General features: G+C 46.3%; 4 protein-coding genes across 7 annotated transcripts; 2 read left to right on the top strand and 2 right to left on the bottom strand.

The window, feature by feature from the left end:
• Positions 1-946: 946 nt before the first annotated feature.
• Positions 947-5,194, top strand: cct7 (chaperonin containing TCP1, subunit 7 (eta)). The gene is made up of 12 exons (XM_086105156.1): positions 947-1,028; positions 1,587-1,670; positions 1,757-1,826; positions 1,906-2,012; positions 2,688-2,866; positions 2,938-3,109; positions 3,192-3,356; positions 3,451-3,639; positions 3,819-3,916; positions 4,002-4,134; positions 4,217-4,423; positions 4,593-5,194. The coding sequence occupies exons 1-12, from the start codon at positions 1,023-1,025 to the stop codon at positions 4,818-4,820; spliced, it is 1,638 nt and encodes a 545-aa protein (XP_085961282.1). The 5' UTR covers positions 947-1,022; the 3' UTR covers positions 4,821-5,194.
• A 125-nt stretch (positions 5,195-5,319) lies between these two features.
• Positions 5,320-18,394, bottom strand: hspa12b (heat shock protein family A (Hsp70) member 12B). 2 transcript variants are annotated; one of them, XM_086105153.1, is made up of 16 exons: positions 18,247-18,394; positions 15,148-15,874; positions 13,718-13,895; positions 13,338-13,401; positions 12,948-13,030; positions 12,700-12,824; positions 12,436-12,622; positions 11,418-11,522; positions 11,232-11,348; positions 10,080-10,257; positions 9,210-9,296; positions 8,142-8,246; positions 7,682-7,940; positions 7,455-7,558; positions 6,288-6,478; positions 5,320-6,125 (listed from the first exon to the last, which is right to left on the bottom strand). In XM_086105153.1, exons 2-16 carry the CDS (start codon positions 15,201-15,203, stop codon positions 5,670-5,672), a joined length of 2,295 nt encoding a protein of 764 aa, XP_085961279.1. In that variant the 5' UTR covers positions 15,204-15,874; positions 18,247-18,394; the 3' UTR covers positions 5,320-5,669. The 2 variants fall into 2 exon arrangements, with proteins under 2 accessions (XP_085961279.1, XP_085961280.1); XM_086105154.1 differs by lacking the exons at positions 15,148-15,874; positions 18,247-18,394 and adding an exon at positions 14,335-14,612.
• On the top strand, positions 17,060-21,182 carry paip2b (poly(A) binding protein interacting protein 2B). The gene is made up of 4 exons (XM_086105160.1): positions 17,060-17,222; positions 18,278-18,441; positions 19,421-19,603; positions 19,682-21,182. Exons 1-4 carry the CDS (start codon positions 17,216-17,218, stop codon positions 19,736-19,738), a joined length of 411 nt encoding a protein of 136 aa, XP_085961286.1. The 5' UTR covers positions 17,060-17,215; the 3' UTR covers positions 19,739-21,182.
• Positions 21,183-21,229: 47 nt separating this feature from the next.
• On the bottom strand, positions 21,230-24,845 carry nagk (N-acetylglucosamine kinase). Of its 3 annotated transcripts, none has more exons than XM_086105158.1 (10): positions 24,611-24,845; positions 24,363-24,447; positions 23,466-23,564; positions 23,252-23,393; positions 22,982-23,092; positions 22,395-22,507; positions 22,222-22,309; positions 21,953-22,050; positions 21,807-21,881; positions 21,230-21,715 (listed from the first exon to the last, which is right to left on the bottom strand). In XM_086105158.1, the coding sequence occupies exons 1-10, from the start codon at positions 24,637-24,639 to the stop codon at positions 21,635-21,637; spliced, it is 921 nt and encodes a 306-aa protein (XP_085961284.1). In that variant the 5' UTR covers positions 24,640-24,845; the 3' UTR covers positions 21,230-21,634. The 3 variants fall into 3 exon arrangements, with proteins under 3 accessions (XP_085961284.1, XP_085961283.1, XP_085961285.1); XM_086105157.1 differs by having other exon boundaries at positions 21,803-21,881; positions 24,611-24,840; XM_086105159.1 differs by lacking the exons at positions 22,222-22,309; positions 22,395-22,507 and having other exon boundaries at positions 21,803-21,881; positions 24,611-24,842.
• Between the last annotated feature and the right edge of the window lie 645 nt (positions 24,846-25,490).

Here is a 25,490-nt window from a genome sequence, read left to right as displayed (position 1 = left end):
TTTTAATATTTCCATCCATCCATTTTCCGAACCGCTTGATCCTCACTAGGGTCGCGGGGGGTGCTGGAGCCTATCCCAGCCGTCTTCGGGCAGTAGGCGGGGGACACCCTGAATCAGTTGCCAGCCAATCGCAGGGCACACAGAGACGAACAACCATCCACGCCCACACTCACACCTAGGGACAATTTAGAGCGTCCAATCAGCCTGACATGCATGTTTTTGGAATGTGGGAGGAAACCGGAGCACCCGGAGAAAACCCACGCAGGCCCGGGGAGAACATGCAAACTCCACACAGGGAGGCCGGAGCTGGAATCGAACCCGGTACCTCTGCACTGTGAAGCCGACGTGCTAACCACTGGACTACCGGGCCGCCAGTTTTAATATTTAAAGACTAAAATGCTACATTAAAAAAGTACTACACACCAGCTCCGATTTTGAACACAGAGCAGAGCCAAACCATTTGTGACCTCTCAAAAAACACAGCACGTATGCATGCAAATGCCAGGATATATTTGTAAAAGAAAATGCAAATTGCATTGTGCGTCTTTGTTTGCATCACAGTATGCAAATTCTGCATACTCTTTGAAATACATCCTTGAAAATAGTGGACATTTATAGATTTTTTTGTGAAGTTAGTTGGAGATCTTCCTATCACATAATGATTGTATTTTTATTTTAAAAACGAAATGACTATCAAGCTATGTAAAACATTGGAAAGCAATTTGTATTCGTTGTATTTTTCTTTCCTTTTAAATTATAGTGTTTCTTTTGGCTCTGTTGTCTGCGATGTTATTTAAAATAAAGCAACGTTGCGTGAAAATACGTTTTCCATGCCGACACATCGTTACAATGAGTGTTCCAAATGCTATATTTCTCTATTACTGTACCTGCATTGTCTTTTGGGATTGTTCATGGTGCCGCCGTTCAATCACGGCAAGATTTCCCACACGCTCCTGAACGCAGCACTGCAAAGCATTGTGGGATTTCATGCCGGTCCCAAGCTTCTCGAAGGAACTGCAACGATGATGGTGAGTTCAGCGGCCTCTGCGACGATCAATCTGTGTCCATCGTAGAGTTGCGTGGCGTGGCTTTATCCTCCGAAGAACCCGAGATGAAGCACCGAGTCGTTCCTGTTTGCCGGGAGCCATTATTTCAGCGGATGACGTCGTAAAACGCCTAAAAAGACCGTTAGCATTGGAAAGCTAACAACTGTCCATGGGCGTGAACGATGCTTCACGCGATGACAATAACACGACAAATCAAACGGATCGGAGTTGAAATGCAAACGGCAGTGCGCCCCTTTTAAGTGTGCCGTGTAACTACAATCTCTTATCTAGTCCGGGAAATGTGTTAGCGATGTAGTTGCTGGGTTAGCCGCTAGCCTCTTGGTCTGGGTGAAAGTAGGAGTATTAGCACGGAGCATCACAAAAGAGCCTCATCTTTCATTGAAATTTGGATTCAAATCGAGCCACTTGCTAGAAGTCCATAAATAAAAAAGACGATCGTATGTACTTGCAGTCATACATCGAGGACAGAGAGTGAATGCTAAACAGGTTCATTGTGTTCCCCGTTGTGCTTGTCTACAGCCCACACCAGTGATCCTGCTGAAGGAGGGGACAGACACGTCTCAGGGAATCCCGCAGCTCATTAGCAACATCAATGCCTGTCAGGTCTGCAATTATTGCGACGTGTGTGTGTGTGTGTGTGCGCGTGTGTTCTGCTTAAGTAAGCATGCCTACTTAACTGCCCCTTTCAGGTTATATCCGAGGCTGTGAGGACAACCCTGGGGCCCAGAGGGATGGACAAACTCATGGTCGACAGCAGAGGTGAGACGCACGACAAGGGGAATGGGTTTCGCGTTGATCCCCTGGCGCCGGCATTGAAGGGAAGCTTTGTGTTTTCCAGGTAAGGCCACCATTTCCAACGACGGGGCCACCATCCTGAAGTTGCTGGATGTGGTCCACCCAGCAGCCAAGACCCTGGTGGACATTGCCCGCTCTCAGGACGCTGAGGTCTTGTTTATATCTAAAGCGAGAAGGCTTGTAAAAATCCACCACGAACAGTTTTACAATTATGGTTGAATATGATAACTTTATTTGCACTCTTTCAAAGGCAGCCATTTTCAAAAGAGAAAATCGAGTGCCAGCCGATTTCGAGCATTCGGTTTGATCTTTCAAGGTTCACAGAATAGTGTGCTTTATGAGTAAACCCAGAAACTGACAAGTGAAATATTAGACTCTTATTTTGCCACAAAAAAGTTGATCTTATTCAATTTATAGTAATAAAGATTAGAACATGAGTTCTTGCACCTAAATGACATTTTGAACCCCCCCCAAAAATACACAGACTAAGCATTTTGTGAAGGATATTTTATGCACAACAGTTTTATGCTCATAATTTTTGTGTTAGCGACTCACGTTTTTTTTTTCCTTTAAAATACCAAGACCAGAAAAGAGAGTGGGCGCTTGATGGCAAAATGATGGATTGACAACTATCACCACCAGTCTAACAATTTTACATTTGACAAACTTCACAAACTAATTGGACACTATTTAGTGTAGTAGTAGTAGTAGTCTTTAGTAGTGTGTGCGTGCGTTCATCATGCATGTGAGAAGCAAGGAAGTGGCACTTTCCCCATTTGAATTCCTGCCCTCCATCTGAAAATCTCTTGTCATACCCAAACTCAGGTGGGGGATGGCACCACCTCGGTCACGCTCTTGGCCGCAGAGTTCCTGAAGCAGCTGAAGCCCTACGTGGAGGAGGGGCTACACCCTCAGACCATCATCCGAGCATTCCGTACAGCGACCAACCTGGCTGTCGCAAAGATCAAGGAGATCGCCGTTCCTGTGAAGAAAGACGACAAACGGTAAGCGCTCGAGCGTCCTTGAAACCCCGCTCCAAGGGTTGTTTTCCTTACCCCTGTGCCGGTCTCCTCAGAGAGCAGCGGCAGTTGTTGGAAAAGTGTGCATCCACAGCGCTCAACTCCAAGCTGATCGCCGGTCAGAAGGAGTTCTTCTCCAAGATGGTAGTGGACGCCGTCATGTCGCTGGATGAGCTGCTGTCCCTCAAGATGATCGGCATCAAGAAAGTTCAGGGAGGAGGACTGGAGGTCAGTTTCCTTGCCCCTACCCCCCCAGCAAAGCAAAACCTTTACCTTCGGACATACACATGTCTTGTTTTCCCCAACTCAGGATTCCCAGTTGATTTCCGGAGTCGCCTTTAAGAAGACCTTCTCCTACGCCGGCTTCGAGATGCAGCCCAAGTGTTACGAGAATCCAAAGATTGCGCTGCTCAACATTGAGCTGGAGCTGAAAGCCGAGAAGGACAACGCCGAGGTTCGGGTGAAGTCAGTGGAGGTATGCGGACCCCCCCCCCCCCCCCCACCCCACCCCCGCAGGCAGGGCGCCGGAGTCTCCTTTGGGTTTTTCACCGTCTGCCTCACGTCTGCAGGACTATCAAGCCATCGTGGACGCGGAGTGGAACATCCTTTACGACAAGTTGGAGAAGATCTACCAGTCGGGAGCTAAAGTGGTTCTGTCCAAGTTGCCCATCGGTGACGTGGCCACCCAGTACTTTGCCGACAGAGACTTGTTCTGTGCCGGGAGGGTCCAGGAGGAAGACTTGAAGAGGACCATGATGGTAGGACCGCAGAACTCCTCTTACGTGGATTGTTACCTTTACAAGTGAAAAGATTTTCTCCGGTGTACTTAGTGTGAGCCTGTTTATTTGAAGACAAACTATTATATTGGGTGGGTGGCAAAATATGGATACACGGGTGAATTGTCACACAACACTACCTTGTGTTATGTGACATCCAGGCCTGCGGGGGCTCTATCCAGACTTCAGTTAGTTATCTGACCGATGACGTGCTGGGCCAGTGTGAGCTCTTCGAGGAGGTCCAGGTGGGAGGAGAAAGGTAAGAGTCTTTGTCCTCTCCTTTTTTTTTTTTTTTTTTTGTGTGGCGCCCGCCTGTCGCTGACAGTTTGAGTCTTGTTGTGTAGGTATAACTTGTTCAAGGGCTGCCCCAAGACCAAGACGTGCACCATCATCCTGCGAGGCGGAGCCGAGCAGTTCACCGAGGAGACGGAGCGCTCGCTGCACGACGCTATCATGATTGTGCGCAGAGCCATCAAGGTAAGTGGAACTCGAAAACCAATCCTTGCAGCCGGTGTGAATATTTCCCGAGCTGACTGGCCTCTCCGCTCTTGCTTTGCAGAACGATTCCGTCGTTGCGGGTGGAGGAGCTGTGGAGATGGAGCTGTCCAAGTACCTGCGGTATTATTCAAGAACCATTCCCGGGAAGCAGCAGCTGCTGATCGGCGCCTACGCCAAGGCCCTGGAGATCATCCCCAGACAGCTCTGTGACAACGCCGGCTTTGACGCCACCAACATTTTGAACAAGCTGCGCGCCAAACACGCTCAGGTACGAAAGCCGTCCACCTCAGGGGACTCGTATATTTACTCGATACATCAATACGTGCATCAGTGTCATCAAATTCAAACGGATGGCGTCATAGTCAAAAGTGGCCAGCGCAATTAAATGCTCCAGGAAAGTCGAGCAACCTGACAAATTACTTCCTCTCACCGCTCAGGGCGGCATGTGGTACGGCGTGGACATCAACAACGAGGACATCGCCGATAACTTCGCCGCCTGCGTGTGGGAGCCGTCGATCGTCCGCATCAACGCGCTGACCGCAGCCTCGGAGGCGGCCTGCCTCATCCTGTCTGTCGACGAGACCATCAAGAACCCGCGCAGCAGCGTCGACGGACCTCCGGGAGGCGGAAGGGGCAGAGGCCGCGGAAGACCTCACGCCCACTAAAGACCCCCCCCCCCCCCCCCCACACTTTTGCATTTGAATTAGATTGACGCCAACAGTTACACACACACGGGGAACCGAAGGTGTTGTTTAAACACAAATTTCAGCCCATTTTCTTTGAAGACATTTCATTACCCCCCCCCCCCCCACCTCTGAGTTTAGGGTTCATTGTGTGTGTGTGTGACTTGCCAAGCACGGCCTTCGTTTTGCAGGTTTGTCACCATCCTCGAGGCCCGCTTCTTCCTCTTGCGTTCTGTAACCGCTCATCTGGTTTTGATGTGACATCGAATGAAAAGCACTGAAAGGATCTGCGCCGTGTGCGTGTATTTATTGAACCATTCTTTGAAACAATAAACGCACCGCTGAAATCAAACTTATCGATGACTTGCGTGTGTTACTTTCAACACCGGGACACGGCGATCAAAAACGTGGCGCTTATTGAGTAAAATAACCGGTGATTAATCCTGGAATGTAAATCCATTTCACCGTGAAAGTCCACAAGTGGCTGATCAAGACATTTTTTATTCGGACTACACGGTCCCACCACAATTCCTGCTCGTTGCATTCTGAGCATTGACAGCCATGTTGGACTGTGCTAGGTAGTACGGTGGATTAAAATGAGGTCACGGGATATTCTCACTCCAGGTAAGAAAAAAAATCAGGAAAGCTGTAAAACAATTCTACACTATATCTATCCCCGACTCCCCCCTAAACGAGTACGATGTCATTCTTAGTCTTTTCACGTTTTCGCTCATTTCCCAGAAACATGCCCGATTCATTCTGAAGTCAAGACTTTGAACTCCCTGGCGCCACAAATGTTCACGACTGGAATCTATTTGGATATCTCACTGCTCAGTTAGACAGGAAGTCAATGGAAGCATTGACGGAGCGTTTGGACGCGACGTCCACGGCCGTCACTTTGATTTCAGTATCCCCAAACTGCATGGTGGCCCTGATCTCCCTCCTCGCCGGGCCTCCCGCAGCGGGCGGTAGTAACGGCTGCGGCAGTTCCAACGTGACCGTTCCGCACTTCCTCACCCCCGGGTCCGAGATGTACATGACGTCGTCGGTGGCGCTGCAGTAGATGTTGATGACGATCTTCCTTTGGCAGGGGCGCGCGGGCGTGTAGCTCCGCCGCACCACCTCGCCCAGAGCTACCGATTGGTCCACGGACACAAAGCGGTCCAGGATGTCGGTGCACCACTGCCGGTCGTCCTTGATGAGGAGCTTGTCCCGGGGGTGGCGACCCTCCACAAAGCGGTTCAAGACGCCCACGCCGTACGTCAGCGGGCATCGACGCACTCGCACCTGTGAAGCACCATCCATGCAATGAGCTATTAAAACTGTTAAGTTTGGCAACATCGCTCCCCACTGTGCTCGTTTCTGTTAGCCTGTCTATGGCATTTCACATTGTGTGTTAGCACTATGCTATCTGTCTGTCTTTTGTTTTACGTGCCGTTTTGTCCTCACCACAGTCGGGTCGAGCCCAAACAGCACCGCCCCCTTCAGGATGGTCAGACCGACGTTGTGCGGGATGATGATGCGGCAAAGGCATCCCAGCGCTTTGTGGACGGCTGTCTGCAGCATGGGCGACTCGGCGAATCCGCCCACCAGGAAGAGGAAACGCACGCCGCGCACCTCGGGTTTCGACATCAGCTCTTCTGCAACAGCGCAGCAAAAAAAAGACGTGTAAAGAAGTTTCAGTCCAGGTTTTGATTTATCAAACCTATGAAACTTTTTGTTATGTATTTTTAAATAAAAAAATACATTACACAACATCCAGTAAATACAATAACGTAGGATGTAAAGAATGAAGCAACGATGCTTCGATTCAATTGATACTGTAGTGGTGCTTCTGGTGTGCGCGCGTTCACCAGCTGGGGGCGGTATAATACATAATCGTTCCTCATAGAGGATAAAAAAAAAACACGCCTCTGAGAGTTGTTCCACGCTCTTTCTTTATGTCTTGCTGTTGCTTAAATCTCCGTTGCTTGAGGATTTCTAACACTACAACCCCGATGCTGTTCATTTGGCCGTCGATAATGGTGTGCGTTGTGTGTTTTATTCACCTAAACTGACTTATTTGCCTTCCGTACGAAAGGCCGTACGAATTTTTTTTTTCTCTGTAAGTTGGGGCAGCTGAATCCAGTCATGACATTGGTTCCTTTGAAGTGGTTTTAGTTTTCAGCGACATTGACGACTGACAAAAATGTGTTTTGAGACTTGTCAAAATGTACTTTGATCGTTACTTTAAAAGTAGTGCTCATGCTTTGACATCACCTGTTTTGCATGACAAAATAATCCGCATTTACCGCTAAAGTGTAATTTCTGAATTTGTTTGCTTGATTTTCACTTGAAACATGATTTGCACATCAAAGGCACCCTTTCATGATAAAAAAAAAGAAAGAATACTGGATGGACATGCTTAAAAAAACAGATAAAGCCTCAAACTTGGGTATTCTTAGCACTTGTCTTCACTCCAAAATATGGACTATCTTAAAAACCAGAGCCGATTCGGAAAAACTAAAAAACTAAACAGATTTAGCGACATCAAAAATACCGCAAAAGCATGTCAACTTTCTTGGCACCAAAATGCGCGTTGACCAGTGTTAGTCTAATGAATGTAATTATTCTCACCGATGTGTTGCACAATATTCGCGATGGTGGGCTGGAAGAGCTCGTTCATGGCTTCCTGGCTAAGTCGCAGCATGCCCTGCGACGACCACTTGACGATGTTCATACTGGAATGCACAAAGAGATGCGGTCAAGGGAGGAAACGTTTTAAAAAGCTCCACAAATCCCGCGACGGTGACGTCTTGATAGCGGACAGGGGGAGTGATGCAGGACCCAGGAGTAGCACTGACTTGCTTCTCCTCAGGGCGGCCTCCACGCTCTGCCCCCTGTGTCTTTTGTAGTAGTCGATGAAGGAGAAGGGCAGCGAGATGTTGAGGGCGTTGGCCCCGCCCGGCGCCGCCGTCCGCTTCCTGGCCTCGAACGCGATGGTGAGGTCCACCCAGGCGGCCGGCCGCTTGGTTTTGAAGCTCTGGATGAAGTCGTCCCCAAAGATCTGGCTGAGCATGGACTCGAAGGCCAGGTCCACGCCCACGGCTCCATACGGACCACCTTAAAGGAAGACAGACTGTCGGAGAGGGCCGGAAGAATCCGTGTATTGTCCGTGCTTTCCATTTGTCCGCCATTTATTCAACTATTTTCTGTTTGATTGAGCAACAAAATATGGAGTCACTTTTTCATTGCCAATTGGAAAATTAAAAGAACAAAGGACAGACTCTGGGGGGGAACCCTTCAAGTTTGAGCAAATGGCACCTGAGGCCTTGTACAGTTCTTTCAGCGTCCCTTGCGGCCGCTCGATTTGATGGACCGTCAGATCCACCGTTCCTCCTCCGCAGTCTGCTACAATGTACTTGTCACCTGCAGGACATGGTAGCCATCAGTTCAAGTACTACTTGAAAAAATAAATACATGAAAAAAGGATGGGCGAGTACCGATATCGGGTTTCAGTATCGCACCGACACTGATACCAAGGTGCCCTTTTGTGGCAGTTTCAAACTATCAGGAACTAAATGCCGCACATGGCTGACAGAATGTTTTTTCCAAATGAACTGTCTATAAGTATATGTATGGCTTATGTTAATGATTCGGTGTATTAGTGTGCTGCTATTTATTTGACGACTCAATTTGGGTGGTATGAATGCAGTAGAGACAACTTAGCGCTTTTACATTCTCGTGTGAATTGTACTGAGTGCTATACTCACCAGTTCCTGACTTTTTGGGTACTTGTATGTACATTTTGTAAAATGATAGAAATATGATGTATCAAAAGTACAAGTGGTATCAGTTACAAGGTGTTGGTATCAGTCAGGCCTCAAGAGATGAGTGCTCGTACTCGTATCAGTCTGAAAAAAGTGCTGTTAACTTTCACCCAAAAGAAAAAAAAGGGCCTTTTTTCACCCCCTTAATGTGCTTTTTGACCGGCACAAACAGCCTTCAGGAATTTTAGATTACTGCGCTCCCTTCGTGCCAGTGTTTATGATATGTCCTGCGATAAAGCTCTGCTTTTGGTTCAGGTATGCCGAATGCAGCAGAAAAGATAATTGAAAAGCATGTGTGCGTGTGTGGAGAGGAAGGGGAGCCGCTAGGGTTCAACGGGGTGTGCGCGTGGTTCTGAAAGCGGCATTTAATCGCAGAAAAGTGACTCACGTTCCTATTTTACAATCCTTTCACTTGAACGGCGGCCATTTTGTTCCTCCGAGCGCGCCATTCATGCCCGTTTGGGCAGGAGAGGCGGAAATGCTGTCTCGCGACCAGCCGGCGGGAAGGTGAAAGTTCAAAATCTTCAATGCAACACGAAAAGGACGAAGATGTAAACCGTACCGGTCTGCAGCTCGGACCACAGCTCCCCGGTTCCGCTCTCCACGATGAAGGTCCTGCTGTGTCGGGATCGTCTCAACTGCTCCCGGGCTGCGACACACCAAGACAACACTCAACTTTGGATTGCCATTCATATGTGTGTGTGTGTGTGTGTGTGTGTGTGTGTGTGTGTGTCTCGGCAGTGACTTTAGTCCTTGGAGATCATAAGTGTGTGTGTGTGTGTGTGTGTGTGTGTGTGTGTGCGTGTGTGTGTGCGTGTGTGTGTGTGATGCAAAACAAAGAAAAGCCTAGTGACATGCAGCCCACAAATGTGTAGATGACGCTCCAAATCTGGAAACAATTTACATACTGTATGAGTAAAACAATTGTGCATATGTGTGTGTGTGTGCGTGTGTGTGTATGCGTGTATACAAATGACACCGCTGTTATTATTTGTATTTTTTTTCAAGGTGAATTGAGGTGGCAAAAGAGCTGAAATAACAAAACTGTGACGACGATGCCAAGTATGTGAGTGGAGCGTAAACAATGACAACATCATAAAGGGAGCGAGAGTGAAGTGAAGGAAAAGAAATGGAGTCCAAACGACATGGCAGGAGGGGGTGAGATCATAGACTGCCTGCACCTTGTTCCAATTACAATATCCTGTGTTTAGTGTACATCTTTGTGTGAGTGTGTGTCGGCTTGAATGGTTTCTCAGTGACTTGTAAGTCGAGCTGTGCAGCGGAAAGGGGGTGGGCGATGTTTGGGTGAAATATTCTTACGCTGAAGCACGCGTTGGGCCCCCGCTGCCCCGTTTGAACGCGCGGTGCATATTTTGACCTTCTTGCTCGAAAACAGTGCGACTCAAGCACACAAACGGGCGTGTTGCCCCACCTTGCCTAAAGCTGGAGTCAAAAGGCCGCGAGCCGTTCACATCCACGCCGTTCGCCATCGGCTGCAGGCTCAGGTCGGTCACCTGGTGGAGGCGGAGCTTGCGGCAGTAAATGGAGGCGGCCTCCGGTTCGAGAGCGATGAGGAGTTGCTCGGGACAATCCGGGGACACCATACCTGCCTGGAAGGAGGAGGAGGAACCGGAGAAAGAAACCGAAGCGTCGGGATGAGTCCAAAGTGCCTTTGGCGTCCTCAGCAGAATATAATAATGGAATTTTGAGGGGGGAAAAATAGGCGGCATTTGCACACGTAAGCAGTAAATCTTAAAATGCATTTCCTTAATTTTAAACATTTTTTTTCCATTCAATGTGGATGCATTTTTAGCAAGTTCCACACACCACTCTGCTAATTAAAGGCTGTGTAATATGTGGTAAAAAAAAAATCAAACGCCAAAAATGCCCACCCTGTCAGCAACCAAGTTTTATATATATATATATATATATATACAGGTATATATATTTATATTTATATTTATGGAGTAACTGTCCCTCGAGGGGACCCTCTGATATTTTCAGTGACATTTACACTCATGTTTCCTAATTTTCATCATCTTGTGTATGTGGTTGGATGTGGTCACGCCTGACATGTCTCCTCTGTCATCTGTGAACTTTGGACTGATATAAAAAAAAAATTGAAAGTTTTTTTTTTTTTTTTTGCTAAACAAACTGTGTCATGGGGCTAAATTGAGGTGCGGAATGTGCTCGTTAATTGGTAGCGTTCGCCCAAAATGTCCACTCTGTGCCTGTCCACCCTGTCACCTATTTTGTTGTTTACATGTACATAGCCTCCTTGCTATTTCATTAAAAAGAAAAAAAATTAAAAAGTGTGTAACTAGAGCGCACTCTACTGTAAGTGTGTGTTAGTGTATGCGGGTGAGCGCAGGGCGGTGTCTGCTCACGACTTCCCGTGTTTGTATGCCGGTCTTGCTCATTGTTCTGCCGATGACATCATGAACAGTCAGAAGCACGCGCGCACACACCCGAAAACTGCTCCGAACGTGCATCCACGCGAGCGCTGTAGTAAACGCAGGTGTCGGTGTAGCTAGCAAAGTCCTCCAAAAACAAAACGTGGCGCCGTGTCGTTTGTGGCACTAACCAGGTAGGCGGCCTCTCTCATGAACTGTTTGGCAGGTTGCCGCCACACGGCAGGGACGGTGATCACCCATCTGATCTCGTCCCCCTCCAGCACGGAAGAGGTCTGCTCCTTCACCTCCTAAAACGATGCCGGGTTAGCTTCCTTTGCCAGCGCTAACGTTTGCCAACGCGTGCTAACGTGCCATACCTTTAGGGCGTGCTCCCTGAAGAAGCGCAGCGCGTGAGCGAACACCTCAATGGCTGCCACCCGTCGGCCGTTAACCGCCTCCAGCTCGGTCTCCATCGTGAGATCCTGCAGCAAAGGCAGGATTCACATGAATAGACGTGAATTTTTTGTGTGTCGCATTACTTTTTCTGTTGGGAGAAGTTTTCAAAACAGGTGTGATGTACATCACTGACAGGAAAATTTTATTTGTGCTTGAACTACATTGCAGAGTGCTTTTTCACCTATTTGAAGCTTCATTGTTAGTATGATACTTGTTTTTTTTGTATTTATTTATTTGGGTTTTTTTATTGACGGAGTTGCGAACAACACGTTCCACTTCAGAACAGGGCTTTAGTACTCTGAGATCAGACTCGTCACTTGTCTCGGACTCAGCCATTGGACTATGTTTTTATTCCTGAAAATGAACATCCTCCTTCAAAAGAAACTTGAAATGAAGATTTTCAGATCACCAAAAAAGTCATCTGATTGGCTAGCCTGACAGCGAGCGCCAAGGTACGCAGTCTTTTTCTTTCAGTCATGTCAGCCAATAGCGGGCTTATAAAATTTGACGAGACCAAACATGGAGAACTGGAATTAGCCACAATGTCGTTAAAAAAAAAAAAAAAAAAAAAAAGGGCGAAGCAACCTGCAGATTCTGTGAGAAGACAATTTTGGGCACGTCCCCTTGCAGAGGCACCACAAAGAGACGGAAGTGTTTTTGTGGTTAATCTGCACACGGGGTAAATAAAGCAAAGGGTTTCATGCCATCTAAGAAAAGTAGTGAGCATCATGGAATTTGTCTAATTTTGTAGTCGTGAAAACACTATTTGTCGCTAACTCTTTGATCCCATCTGGACTTGGACTCGGACATGACTTGGACTCGCTAAAGGTGGAGCTGACTAAAGACCTGAATCGGTACCCGTACTTTTATCCATCTTTGTTTTTCGGTGCGAGGACGTTTGTCACGTTTGCACCGGTGTGGAAACCAAAGCTCACTCACACAAGTGCTGTGGATCTTCATCTTGAACTTATCAAAGTAGAGCCACTGCCGGGCCTCGTCTGGATCCAGGTCATGGTAAAAGTCCCGTGCCGCGAACCCAAAACTGTGGAAGCGCAAGTCGGGCGTCAACAGCAGACACGTGGGGCTCTTTTGATTGGCTACGCCGGGGTCGCCGCCCTCCCAGCGCCTGCATATAACAGATTGGGGGGAACAAAAACCCAACTTAAACTTAGAAAATAGATTAAAAGCGAGAAGGCGTCTTACTTCATCATGTGTATGGCTTCCGAGTCCTCGGTGAAGCTGAAAGCGTAGCCGCTGGAGGTTGTGCCAAAGTCTATTGCCACGACAACTGAGAACGGACAGGCCATGCGTGGTCTGACCTCCACCCTCTGAGGATCAAAAGCAGAAATGAATAAGCGACGATTAATCAGGTGCAAGCGGTGCTAGGAAAGTATACAACTTTCACTGTTATTACAAACCGTTTGCGTGTGTGTGTGTGTGTGTGTTGTTACCGGTGCGGGTGACGGTGTGAGGGGTTCAATACTGCAGTCGGTTCTCGAATTGGCTGATGACGAGGGCACTGATAAATTGTCACCTACAAAAAAGAGAACGGATGAGGAGATGATGAGAAAAGCTCCACGTTGGAAAATCCTGCGAAGCAGCGAGTGGAAAGGCTTATCGCGGGGGGGGAAAGGAAGGCTGACACACACTGATTAATGTACTGTAACACTTCTCCTCCCTGCTCATTAGCGCTTTAGCGTTGTGAATACGCTTGGCTTCAGATGTGGGACTGAATGAGAAGAAACAACTGGAATGTCTCGGGAATAATCAAGTGGGAGAAGCACACGCGGAGTTCAAAGATAAGAGCGTAATAACAACATTGCCGTAGGAATGACTCTCACTTGGCGATGGGAGGCTGCTGGGGTCCGGCTGCTCCGCGTCAGCCATCTTTACAGGTGCGGCGACCTGGGAGGAGGGCCGCAAAATGACAAAGTCACGTCATATTACCGCGGCGAGGGTTGAAACAAATAGCACAAACGGGTTCGTCTTCAGGACGGCCTTGCATTTGGGGCAGTTTTAGCTGTAATTAACCACAGCTGAGAAGGTGTGAGTAAGCAAGCAACATTGCATGACATGCACAAATCTACAACGCTTTCCCAGCAGCGTTGTTCCGGAACAAAACTCCAAATAATCTGCAATCACTCTTTCTGCACCAACTTGTATCTGTAAAGTTCCTCAAGATGATGACGTCAAAATGAGTGCAAATGTTTGGAAAACTCACGCTCTTGAGTGCTGCGGCAACCACAAGTCTTTGTGCCCTTCGGGAGTGAGGATGCCTTTCTTCAAACGCAAAACTGTCGAAGAGTTTCTTCCTGTAGCAAAAGGGCCACTTTTTTCCCCCCCAAAGGGCTGGGGCGTTCAGTGAGTGCAGCCTCAAACTCCTTTCTCTCCGCTCTGCACTAGAGGGGCCGAGAAGAGTGGCGAAACACACATAAGTAACAGGAATGGGAGGACTGTGACAGCACAGGGGAGGGCATTTACCTACATTTGTGTGTGTGTGTGTGTGCAAGACGGAGACTGAGGGTGCTCTATTCTTGAGTGGAGAAGAGGGTGTATTGCATTTCACATCGTGTCGGTTCGCCTTTCTTGCATTATCAACTCTTCCTCCGTTTAATTGCTTCTTCGTGTCATCTTTTGTGCTTCTCTTTTCATTTATGCCTCAATGAGCATGGAATGTAAAAGAGTGTACTGTTGTTTTATGTCCCGTTTCTGCACTGGCTCTGTGTTTGCAAAGTAGATTAGCTGGTCAGAACACATACACACGCACACACACGCACACGCATACGCACACGCCAGACACAGCAGAGTAATTCAATTTTAAAATCTGGAAGCCATTACCTGACATGTATCCCCCTCGCTGCCCCAAATCCAAGAGGCCCCGATACGGACCCCTGCCATCACATTGCTTTTCTTCTTAGTTTATGTAACCCATTCTCGACTGTGTCGTTTACTCTTGTGTTTGCCGTGTTTTAGCAGCCTGCAGCTTTGCGTTAGCTGTGATGACTCAATGACCGCCGGCCAGTTTTGAGACAGAAAAACCTAAAACAGATGCCAAACGGCTCTCAGGATCTGTGTTGCGTCTTCGAGGTTGACGCAGGAAGCCAAACATAGGAAACGATGGCGTCAGGTGACAGGAAGGGACCCATGTACAGCAATCCTCTCATGAATTCCACATTATCTTTCGGACCCTGGAAGTCCTGAGCAAACCGAGGCACGCCCCTAACACACATGCACACACACACATTCAAACACAATATTGTCTGTAATGCGTCACATTCTAACATGTTACTCGAATATATCAATTTTTTTCCATAAAGATAAAAAAAGTTTGTCTTTATTTTACGGGTATTTGAAAATAAAATTTATTCTTAAACGTCACAGGTTAATTTGTACTTCTAGTTCAGTATTGGCAAAACTGGTTGTCAAGTTTGTGAGGCGGGGTTGTCGGCATCTGTTGAATATAAATAATTAAGTAATTTAGAATCTAACTTTGTTACTTATAAAATCGAATACACAGTAAAGTAATTGACTTTTCAGTTCTGTGTTTGGAGAAACATTTTGAATAGTCAAACACACAAAATAGAAATATGCTTTCTTCCATTGGTAAGTAAACACTGGGCTAAAAAACAAAAAAAAAAAACAAGTATGCACCTGCATGATGTGTGGCATTGGAACAGGCAAAAAGTCCTTTCAAGTCCACTTTTCATACTCCGGGTTTTGGAATACCTCAAGTCTGAATGAACCAGAAGGTCAGGTTACCAATGTATAGTTGGTTCATCAACAATCAAGAGGTAATATTGATACCAATGTTACCATCAGCAGGGTCACAACGGGTCAAGTGATGTTGATATGTGTGGGTGGCCCACTCATAAAACAATCTCACTCTGTATCACGGGCGCCCTCCACTGTAAATTTTAGGCACTGCAACCTCAAAGAAGATGATATGCAGATGTTTCCTGAGCGGAGCACCTCTGGGATTCAAACTCATGACCGTACGACTGCGAAGCAGCAGTGAAAACCACTATTTCACTTGTTTAAAACATCTTTCAAATGTTTTCACTTTTTCCTAGATTCTACAAGCGGGTTAAAAAACGTATTTCAAAACCTAACATGTTACAATCAGCATTTGGCAAATATTTGACAACAAGCCGCATTGATTAAAAGAGCACAAGAACACGGAGGTATATTTTGTTTACTTATGTGAATTGAGAAGGAGGCGGGGTATGTGTACAGGATGACCAATTGTATTGCGCCATGGAGCTAATTGACGTTCCTTTCAACCAATGGGCAAAACTTCCAGCTGGACAAACGCGACCAGGCACAGGGCTCGACTCCTCCAAACGCTGCGGTGGTTTTCTCTCGCGTTAACGCCAACAGACTGTCAAAGAAGACACGTGTTTAAAGAACGAAAAAAGAAACTTGAAAGTTAACACAGCGTGACATCCGGCAGCGACGACGATCGTTTGTCTCAGCGGATTCGCCTCTTGTTTACGCTTCAAGTTGGAGGGTGAGTTCGTTTGTCTCAGCGCATTCGCCTCTTGTTTAGGCTTCAAGTTGAAGGGTGAGTCCGTTCAGTCCGCTTTTGAGAAGTTTGCCACAAGACGACAAAAGACCGACAATCTGGCTCTTCGTAATGAAGAATAACTACTTCCCTCTTGTGACAGCATGGAACTACTTTTAGGACAATTCCACGGGAGCCCAACAAGTCAACACGTGGAATCCTCCATTGGACATAAATGTCCCGAAATAGCTTATTGGTTGTTAGGTCTGCTGTATTAATTACTCAGAGGTCAAAATGAAATGTAATTTACAGGCTAGTTGGTGACCCTCGAGTTTTTACGAAGCCACGCAGGCATTTGTTTTTGGTGGGAGCAATGCTGCGTTCCTATTGCCTCGGAATTTTGGCTTGCAGTGGCGTCACAACCGAGCCGTCAAGTGAATAAACCGGCAAACCAACTCGTTTTAAGACAACGTTTACTGCTATCGACATCACGAACATGAAAAGCGGTTCTCACACAGACATCAGTTATTGCACTTTTATCACAGTTATCACAGCCATAAAAGTCTACGCCAAATGTTGGCATCACAGCAGCAGATTAGCGTCACGTCACGTCACGGATGAGTAAACGTGTTCTGGCTTTGACACATATAGATTTGTAAATTTATATCGACAGTTAATGTACATATAAACAGTTTCTCCGCAATTGTAAAAGCCCAACAAGGACTTAAACGCGATGTTCCAAGGGGCGTTCCTGTTGTGGTCCCACAGATAAAATAATGAATTCCGACTTTAGAGGGAGAACTTGCATGTAGCACGAAGAGAGAAAAGACGGCGTGTTTGTTCGCATGCTGCGTTCAATGCCTCTTCTTGATTCAGTATTTTTTAGCCAACATTGTAGATCTTTTTCTTTGTGGCAAGACTGAATCCTATTAGTTGAAAAACGGAAAATGATAATGTCCAATGATCAAAACGACCACGATACAATGACAGTAAGTAAATAAATAAATAAGAATAAACCTTTTCGCCAAGCACGACACTCAATGCAGATCACGTGACCACCCCAGGTCTCTCGCGCTAGCAAGGCGGCTAACAAGATTTAGCTAACTCGCGCACCATTGCTGTGCTCCACTGAAATCCCGACGGAAGCAACCCTCAACGCTGAGCGATAGAACCGACGTTTGTGTCACGTCACGCTTAGAATCGCACTTGGAGAGCACGATGCCAGGTAACTCGGGACTCCCAGAAATGTCGAGGCGGTGTGCTTTTTGCTTTTGTCAGTGCAAAGCGATTGCAATCTCGGAACGCTGCCTTGTTTTTGTTGACCTGTCTCGATGCTGCTGCCATGCTGTTAGCATCGCGCTAACACGTAGCGGATCGCTCGTCTTTTGTTTGTCGCGCTCGGCGATCAAGTTTGGCCTTCGGTTGTCTGGAAGTGCAGTGACGTTGTGTTGTTTGCGCCGTGTGTGTTTGAGTAGCCGCGCGCGATAGTATCCAGCCTGTCTTTTGTTGTGCATGGCATGGCGGCCGTCTTTCGGCCTGCTCGTTGACAGCGCCGCTCAGCGTCTGTTTGCAGCTGGCCTCTTCGCACCCCCCCTTCCCCCTCAGCTAAAGGCGACGGTGCAATCCCTTTACCAACTTTGCAGGTAGGCCCGGGCGGGCACCTGATTTAGCCCGTTAGCTGTGTGCAGATGCTAGCAGGCTCGAAGCCACGACGCCGTCTGCGTTACATAACCTGTTATGAAGCCTTGGATGCTCTGCGCGGCGGCGAAGATGTTTATCACTTGAACGCCCCCCCAACACCGCCGCGGCCTGATTTCAATAGTGTTCAGTATCTTTGAATTTTGCACTTAATGTGCATCGTTATATCATGCAGACTGATTGCTCTCAGTCGCTGTGATACGCCTCCGAATGCTTTGTTTCTAAACCTTTGTTGAGCCAAGACGCATGTATTACATTGAACATGCCTCAACCTTTACAAATGTATCTTTTGTAGTCTAGTAGAGGAACATGAATATGTTGTGCCTGTGACAATACATTGCTAGCATAGATGACCACTTATCAGGGGATCCCAAATTCTGTTATGTTGATCGTTGGTTTTGTTTATCAAAACCTTGGGAAGATGTACCTTGACGCCACACACACAAACTGTTCGCATGTTTCTTCTTCTCCGCCAACTATGCAGGGTGCAGCATATTGTCCTTTTTTTACTCTAATGTCCATAACGATATGCCATACTTAAATTTTACAACCTGGACTGTGTCATCCCATCCTCCCGCGCAGAGCCAGCTGAGATGAGTGGTCCTGAGGTGGCCAAGACACCAGGAGGAAGTGCGCCAGGGAAGGAGGGCAAAGAGCCGGTGGCCAACGGCCATGCGGGCGACACCGACGCCAACCCCTTTGCAGAATACATGTGGATGGAGAATGAGGAGGAGTATAACAGACAGGTTTGTACGAAATTGATTTGCATTAAAAATAAATAAATAAAAATACCACTGACACTGGGCTTCTGCAGCTATTAGCAAATCTAACTTAAAACTTTTAATGCAAATTAAACTAAATTTATGCCCATGTCGAACTGCATATAAACACCTGGACATCCATGCAAACATGCATATGCTGTATGGCTAATGTAAAATTAACCACACATTCTTCTGTTGTAAATGTACGCTAAATACTTTTTCAAAGTTTTTCATACTGTTGTTAATTCGAATAAGAGCGGAAAAATATGTTTACCTAATACAAATATGGTTGTATTTTTTTACTTCATTGATACAGTTGTTTTGTTGTTAGTTATACAATTATTTGAAGTTAAAAAGATAAATTATACAGTTAAGAGATGGAAAATATTGAGTCAAATTTGTGTTGAGGTGTATGTATGTATATATATATATATGTATATATAAAGAGTCAAATTTGTGTTGAGGTGTGTGTGTATATATATAAATAAAAAAATTGCCTCTAGGTGGCATTAGTGTTTCATGTTGGGCGTTGGCGACAGGAACTATTTAATTTTTTGTTCAAAATAACAAAAAATAAATTGGAACATGAACCAACCTGTGCACCCCTACCCACGTTTGGTCAAATGTACATTACAAGTAGTCCCCAATGCCCACAAATAAATATTTTTGACCATTTTAATTTTTGCTAAATGTAGTTTAGAGTTTTGCACCGATGCACACTGTGATTAGTGACACAGCTTTCCTGCTAATGTGCCAGAATTGACACCAATGCTGTTCCATGAGCTATCTTCAGGAGATGGTGAATAAATATGCCTCAAGTCATTGACTTACTGCTTCCGGACACAGTATTTTATGCTAATGGCATTTAAGGCCTTCATCTTCACAAAAAACATTTAACGACTTTAAATGTTTTTTTAATGACCTGCAGAAAGAAACCCCGTGAAATTGTTTGACCCGCCTGCAGGTAGAAGAGGAGCTTCTGGAGCAAGAGTTCCTGGACCGCTGCTTCCAGGAGATGCTGGAGGAAGAGGACCAACACTGGTTCATCCCGTCGCGTGATCTCAACAATCAGGGGGTGGAGCAACTGCAGCAGCAGCTCAACGGCTTGTCTGTCAGCGAACACCACAACAATCTGGAGGAAGTGGCGGTGAGTAGGAGGAGAAGAAAACAACTCGAACAATATCCGACACCGTGCAATGTTAATTTTCTCCCTTCTTTTGTGCAGAGGAAGAGCATTTTGAACCCCGAAGCGAAGGAGTTCGTCCCTGGGAAGAAATACTAGGAGTCCCCCTCACCCCCATGGAGCCTTCACACACGTGCACACACAAACACACACCAGTCCTCACCTATTCTCAAGAGACTCTGGCGGCCATGAGTGAGCACACTGATTCTCACACACACACACACACACACACACACACACACACACACACACACACACACACACACACACACACACACATACACAAACTCTCTCTCGAGAAGTACCACTGTGTGGTTAGGCCCAGTTGGGGGGTGAGGGGATAATTTCTTTTTTTTCCCCCTTTCTTTTCATTTCCTGTTTGTTTCTTGTAAACCGAGTGACATTTTTGAGCGGGGGTGTTAACATGTCCAGCCCTACAGTGGGCGCCAGTGCGTCGCTGCACTTCCGAATACGCGTCAAGGCTTCACAGAGCACGCGGACACGCCTACTAACGTCCCCTGGGAAAATAAGGCAGCTACCAAGGAGTGATGCCAGATTCAACAACTTGATCCCCCCCCCCCCCCCTCCAAGTGTAACAAACTTGAAAATCGACCTCACACACATTTTGTTTCATCAAATTGGGGATCAACGCCACGAGGTTGAAGGTTTCCATACCGGTGAGGTGACTTCTTGTACTTTTGGGGGACGGGGTGGGCGTCTCGCTGCTCTGTCCGGCTATCAAAGGCCGATCCGCTCGCGCCTGTGATGTCACAGAGCCTGCAAATTTGCGGGATGCTACACATGTACGCAATAACGCCGATCCAAACTAAATACTTGTGCAGGCCTGATTATGTGGACGGGGGTGGGGGAGTATTTGGCGTGGACCACAGACATTGCGTATTTGTTCAGCATCCCAACAAGTGTCCATACTCTCATCAGGTTTTGAAATAGCCTCTCCTCCACTTTGCATTTTGTCCTTCTCATGCCGTTTCAAGGACGGGGGTGTTTTGTGTCTACTGGGTACAGTGACCTGGGGTGTCTGCTTAGTCGTGTAACGTCGGGAGGAGATGTGTAGGGGCATATTGTCACCGTCATCGTCTGCCTGGTTTAAACGCCGCTAAGTGGCGGACTGCAAGGCCTCTTGTGTAATTGGTTGTCCTTTGTATGAGGAAGTTCTTCTCGTGAGCCCGATTTGTCATAGGAAAAGGTTGCAGGGGTTAAAAAAAAAAAAGTTCAATCAGGTTAATTTCTCAATTTTTTTTCCTGTGTAATAAACATGACTGTTGTTAAGGAGTAGAAATATTTCACTTTCATGACACTGTCAAGTTGAGTTGAACATCGGGTCAAAGCAGAACTTCCTCATGTGGCGTGGCACCCCGGTGAAGCTAATAGGAATGTTTGCCAGGTGGGTTGTGCAACATAAAATCAATTTTTGGTGATTTTGTTTCAAGTTAGTTGACAGAAGCCGTAAAAGTAAAGAGGTCCAAAGACACACAGAGTATTAATTTCAATAAAAATAATGAATAAAGATATTAAAGGCAAATGTGTTTGGAGTTTTTTTTTTTTTCAAACTAACACATGACCAGAACCCAGAATGGATGTTTTATTGGAATTTACCCTTAAAAAATAGATGTTCAATCTTAATAGTATACACGCACACACGCTTTTGTATGCATGCGCACAGCTGAGCGGCTTGCACAAATAGCACCATTGCCGAATCACTGACAACACAAAAGGATTCTAATTTGTAGGAAGTCAACGAGTGGATTTATGTTAAATGAGTCCCACTTGTGGACTCACTGACATCGCGATATTTTATGAACGTCAAAGATGAAAATACGCTGTTACTGCCAACATGGACGACATTGCGCACTCACTGCTTGCTTTTGCAGGAGTGACGGTAGAAGACGTCGACGTTGGCTGCGTAGTCCATCTTTAAAAGTGCGCCCAAACTCCGCGCGCCGAGACTTGCGCCTCCGAGTGCTGAGGACTGTTTCAACACCAGAAGGCTGTAGCCGTGGAAACGGGCCTTGAACTCATCAGATGACGCCGCCTCGTCCAGGACCTCAATGAAGCCTGTGCAGAAGGCAACGTGAGAAGGGAGTTTTCAGAAGCTATACTGATAGCAGGAAAGGGCAAAGTTGACAGATGTTGGATGCTGACTCGCTTTCAGAAGCTTCCAGCTCTTCCACACGGAGCCCACGCACAGGATGGGCAGGCCGAGGTCACCGTTGAGTAGAGGCTGAGAGAGAGAGGGGGGCATTAATAAAGGAAATCATTGATGATGCAATGCAAGGTGTGTGTGTACGACACCTCCTGTGCTGCAGGTAGGACGGCTCGCACGTGTTTGGCTAGGACTCTCCCAGCTTGTGAGAACACATATTGACACAGAGCATCTCCAGCTTCTGCACCTTTGGCAAACAACCCAATATTTTTAATGACCCGAAATATTTCCAGTGATGTTCCAAATGCATCATTTCAAATGGTTCGATTGACTGAACACGCAAGTTAAATTCAACTGCAGTCAGAATTTGTGATGGACTTGTGACTTTTTGACAATTTTCTCATGACTCACTGCCGACCTTCAGCCAGCTTCTGACAGAAACCGGCAAAGTGGGACTTCTGAAAGTTTCTGTAGAGGTGCGGCAGCATGCCCATGAGGTCAGACACCTACGAAGAATTCGTCAGGATTTGTAATCTGATTTGTACATGGAGAAATCAACAAAGTTTGGCCGATTTGCATCATATCTCTCACCGCAAAATACTCCTCCATGGCTTTTCTCACATGTGTCATGTCATGAGGAGGCGTGGCCAACTTGTCCCTGGCATCAAAAACGGTCTTGACGGCTAAATGTGCAATCCAGAATGCTGGGGATATCATGTTCAGAGAATTAAGGACCCATTAGCTGTCTTGCTTACTCTACAGTACTTAAATAAATAAATACAAATGTTCCAATTTTTTTTTTAATATTTTGTTTTTAGGTATCGTTCGTACAGATGTGAGCATATCAGCGTTTGATAGTTTCGACTTTGCAGTTCTTGTAAGCATATTCCTTTGATCATGGCTTGCCAATCGAAACGCCCCCCCCCAAAAAAAACAAAACAATTATGCCCCCGACTGCAGCTCAGCGCCAGTTTGAAAAGCTTTGTGGTCATCTAACTCCACAAATGCATCATCAACACTTTCCATAGAAAGTTTCTTAATACAGGATGGGTTTTTGAGAACGCACGCAAAGGAAGGCCTGCTACTGCCACCACTGATGGAGACATGACTAAGAGAAGGCTTTTTCAGAAATCCAGGAAAGAGAAAACATATGAATGTTGATTGGTTGAAGTTCTTACCAGATCCTTCGTCACCCATCATGTGACCCCAGCCCCCACAGCCAACCTGGGACCCGTCTGGATTCACTAATTTGCAGTTGGAGCCGGTCCCTGAGATCAAGACGACGCCACCTGGTGAGAAAAGCCAAACCTTTAGACTCTGGTTATAAACTTAGAGGGTGCAGATCTGATCACGCAGTAAAGCTGACAGAGATAAAGCCACACCTACAAGGCGCAAAGTATCAAGCCCGTTTTGACAAATGGGTAGAAAGATGGCAAGTGTTGACTGACCGCGGTCACTAGCAGTGGCCATGGCACCGATGGCATCGGTCGTGATGAAATAATCTTGGCTAAGGGTAGGATACAGGCCTTTCATGTGAGCAATCAGTTTGTCGATGGCATCCTTTTGCTCGCCCCCACTCAGAGACATGCCCTACACGCACAAGCAAACAATTGTGAAAAATCAATCACGCACAGTTGTGTAGAAAAAGCTCATTTGACAGACCAGCAAGCGCAGCCGAATGTTTGGATCCAGTCCTGCCGCCACCTTGGCTCTCCGGACCATGTCGTTGATGGTTTCGATACATTTGTCCACCCCCACCAACTGTACAAATACAAGGGAAGTTAGAGAAACAATTGTAAAACCCAACTCCTATGAATTTGAAATGTGGACTCATCAGACCACAGAACACATTTCCACTTTGCATCAGTCCACCTTAGATGAGCTTGGGCCCAGAGAAGCCGGTGGCTTTTCTGGAAGAAGCTTTCCTCAACGCTGTCAGTCTTTTTTGCCACCTGACCAAGCTTTTAGGGTACAGGTGTCAAACTCAAAAGCCCGGGGGCCAGATCCGGCCCACTACATCATCTTATTGACCCACGAGAGCAAATCATGTGTGCATGATCCATACTAAAATCTGTACTGAAATGTCAAATTGTCATGTGTAATAACGTTGAGAATTTTGTTACTCTGATTACAATCACTTGGACAAAAAAAACAAAACCCAAACTATTATAGTTGACTGATTTAAAAACTAGTAGCCCATTAGTTTGGTGGACAAGTTATAAAATAATAATAAAATTAAACATTTAAGTGGTTTCACTGTCATATTGGCCCTCCAAGGGAAGACGTAACTCCGAAGTGGCCGGCGACAAAAATTAGTTTGACACCCGTTTTCAGGAATGTGTTGCAGCTATAAAATTCTAAACTAACAATTATTTGCTTAAAAACAATCAAGTTTACCAGTTTGAACATTCAACATGTTGTCATGTCATGTGTATTGTATTCAAAATAATATAGGTTGAACATGATTTGCAAATAATTGTGTTCCGTTTTTATTTATGTTGAATTCAACGTCCCAACTTCATTGGAATTGGGTTTGTAATAAGGATGAATTGAGCCCACCCAGTGGTTGGTGCAGGGCCCCTCAGTCTCTGCAAGGATTCTTCCATCTTCTGCCACCAGGACCGCCTTGGAATGGGTCCCCCCACTACAAGAGTAGCAGTGACAATGAAGGAAACGTAACCACGGGTTGTGTCTTTAGAGATCCGTATATCAACCACAGAAACAATACTACACGTTTACAATTAACGATAGCAACGTCGTTCAAGTGCGAAGAGTGTAGTTGAACATATTTTCGTTTTAAATCTCACCCTTCAACGCCGCCGAACACCGACGACATGGTCCACTTCCTGTTTCGCTCCTCATGACCGCGACGATCTCGTGAGACCGAAGAACCGGGCTGGACTTTGCGATGCTCACAAACGACCAATAGGTGGCAGCATTGTGCTGATAAAATTGAATCAACGCGGCGCGTGATGTGTAACAATTAAAATATAGAGGTCAAAGGCATCTCTTCAAGTACCCAACGAATACAATATAGCACATAATAAAACATATTTCAGATGTTTACGTGTCAAAGTGAGTTTAAGTTGGTTGGAACGTGATTTCCTCTATTTTTTTAACCGTCTGATTGTATCCCCTTGCTTTCCATATCGTGATAATCGATGGGGGTTCACGCTGCTTGTTTTGGGCTGGAATCAGGGACAAGCGCTCAGAGCCAACACGAGGCATCTGCAGCCCATTAAAAAGCGATTCCCGCTTCGCCTGCCAGAGTGGGCGAGCCCCCCTGCAACTTTGCTAGAAATGATCACGAGAAAGAAATGTCTAGAGTGAAAAGCACTTTTACTTTATCGTGGTAAAGTTGTTTTAAAGTGTTAACACCTTAACGTGGAAAACAAGGCGCGTTAAGTGTGCCACGATTGAGAGCAAGAGACACGTTACGCAAGAGTGAGGAGGTGGTGAAGAGGAAGAGGAGCGCGTGTCAAGCGCAACTGCGAAAGCGGATACTAAGTGCGTAACCTTCAAAATAAAATGTTGCATTTGCGCTTCCGTTAGGTAGGTCAGTGTTTCCCACCTTTCGTTGAGCCGTGGCACCCATTTAGCTTAGGAAAATGACACAAAATGTCACAAAATGTAATAAATTAAAATAACTATGATCTTGTCTCAATTTAATCTCAAATTGATTACTCA

Source organism: Hippocampus guttulatus, chromosome 2 (genome assembly GCF_054856545.1).
Source record: "Hippocampus guttulatus isolate MCC_2025c chromosome 2, RoL_Hgut_1.0, whole genome shotgun sequence".
NCBI lineage: Eukaryota > Metazoa > Chordata > Actinopteri > Syngnathiformes > Syngnathidae > Hippocampus > Hippocampus guttulatus.
This window is presented reverse-complemented; position numbering and strand designations above follow the sequence as displayed.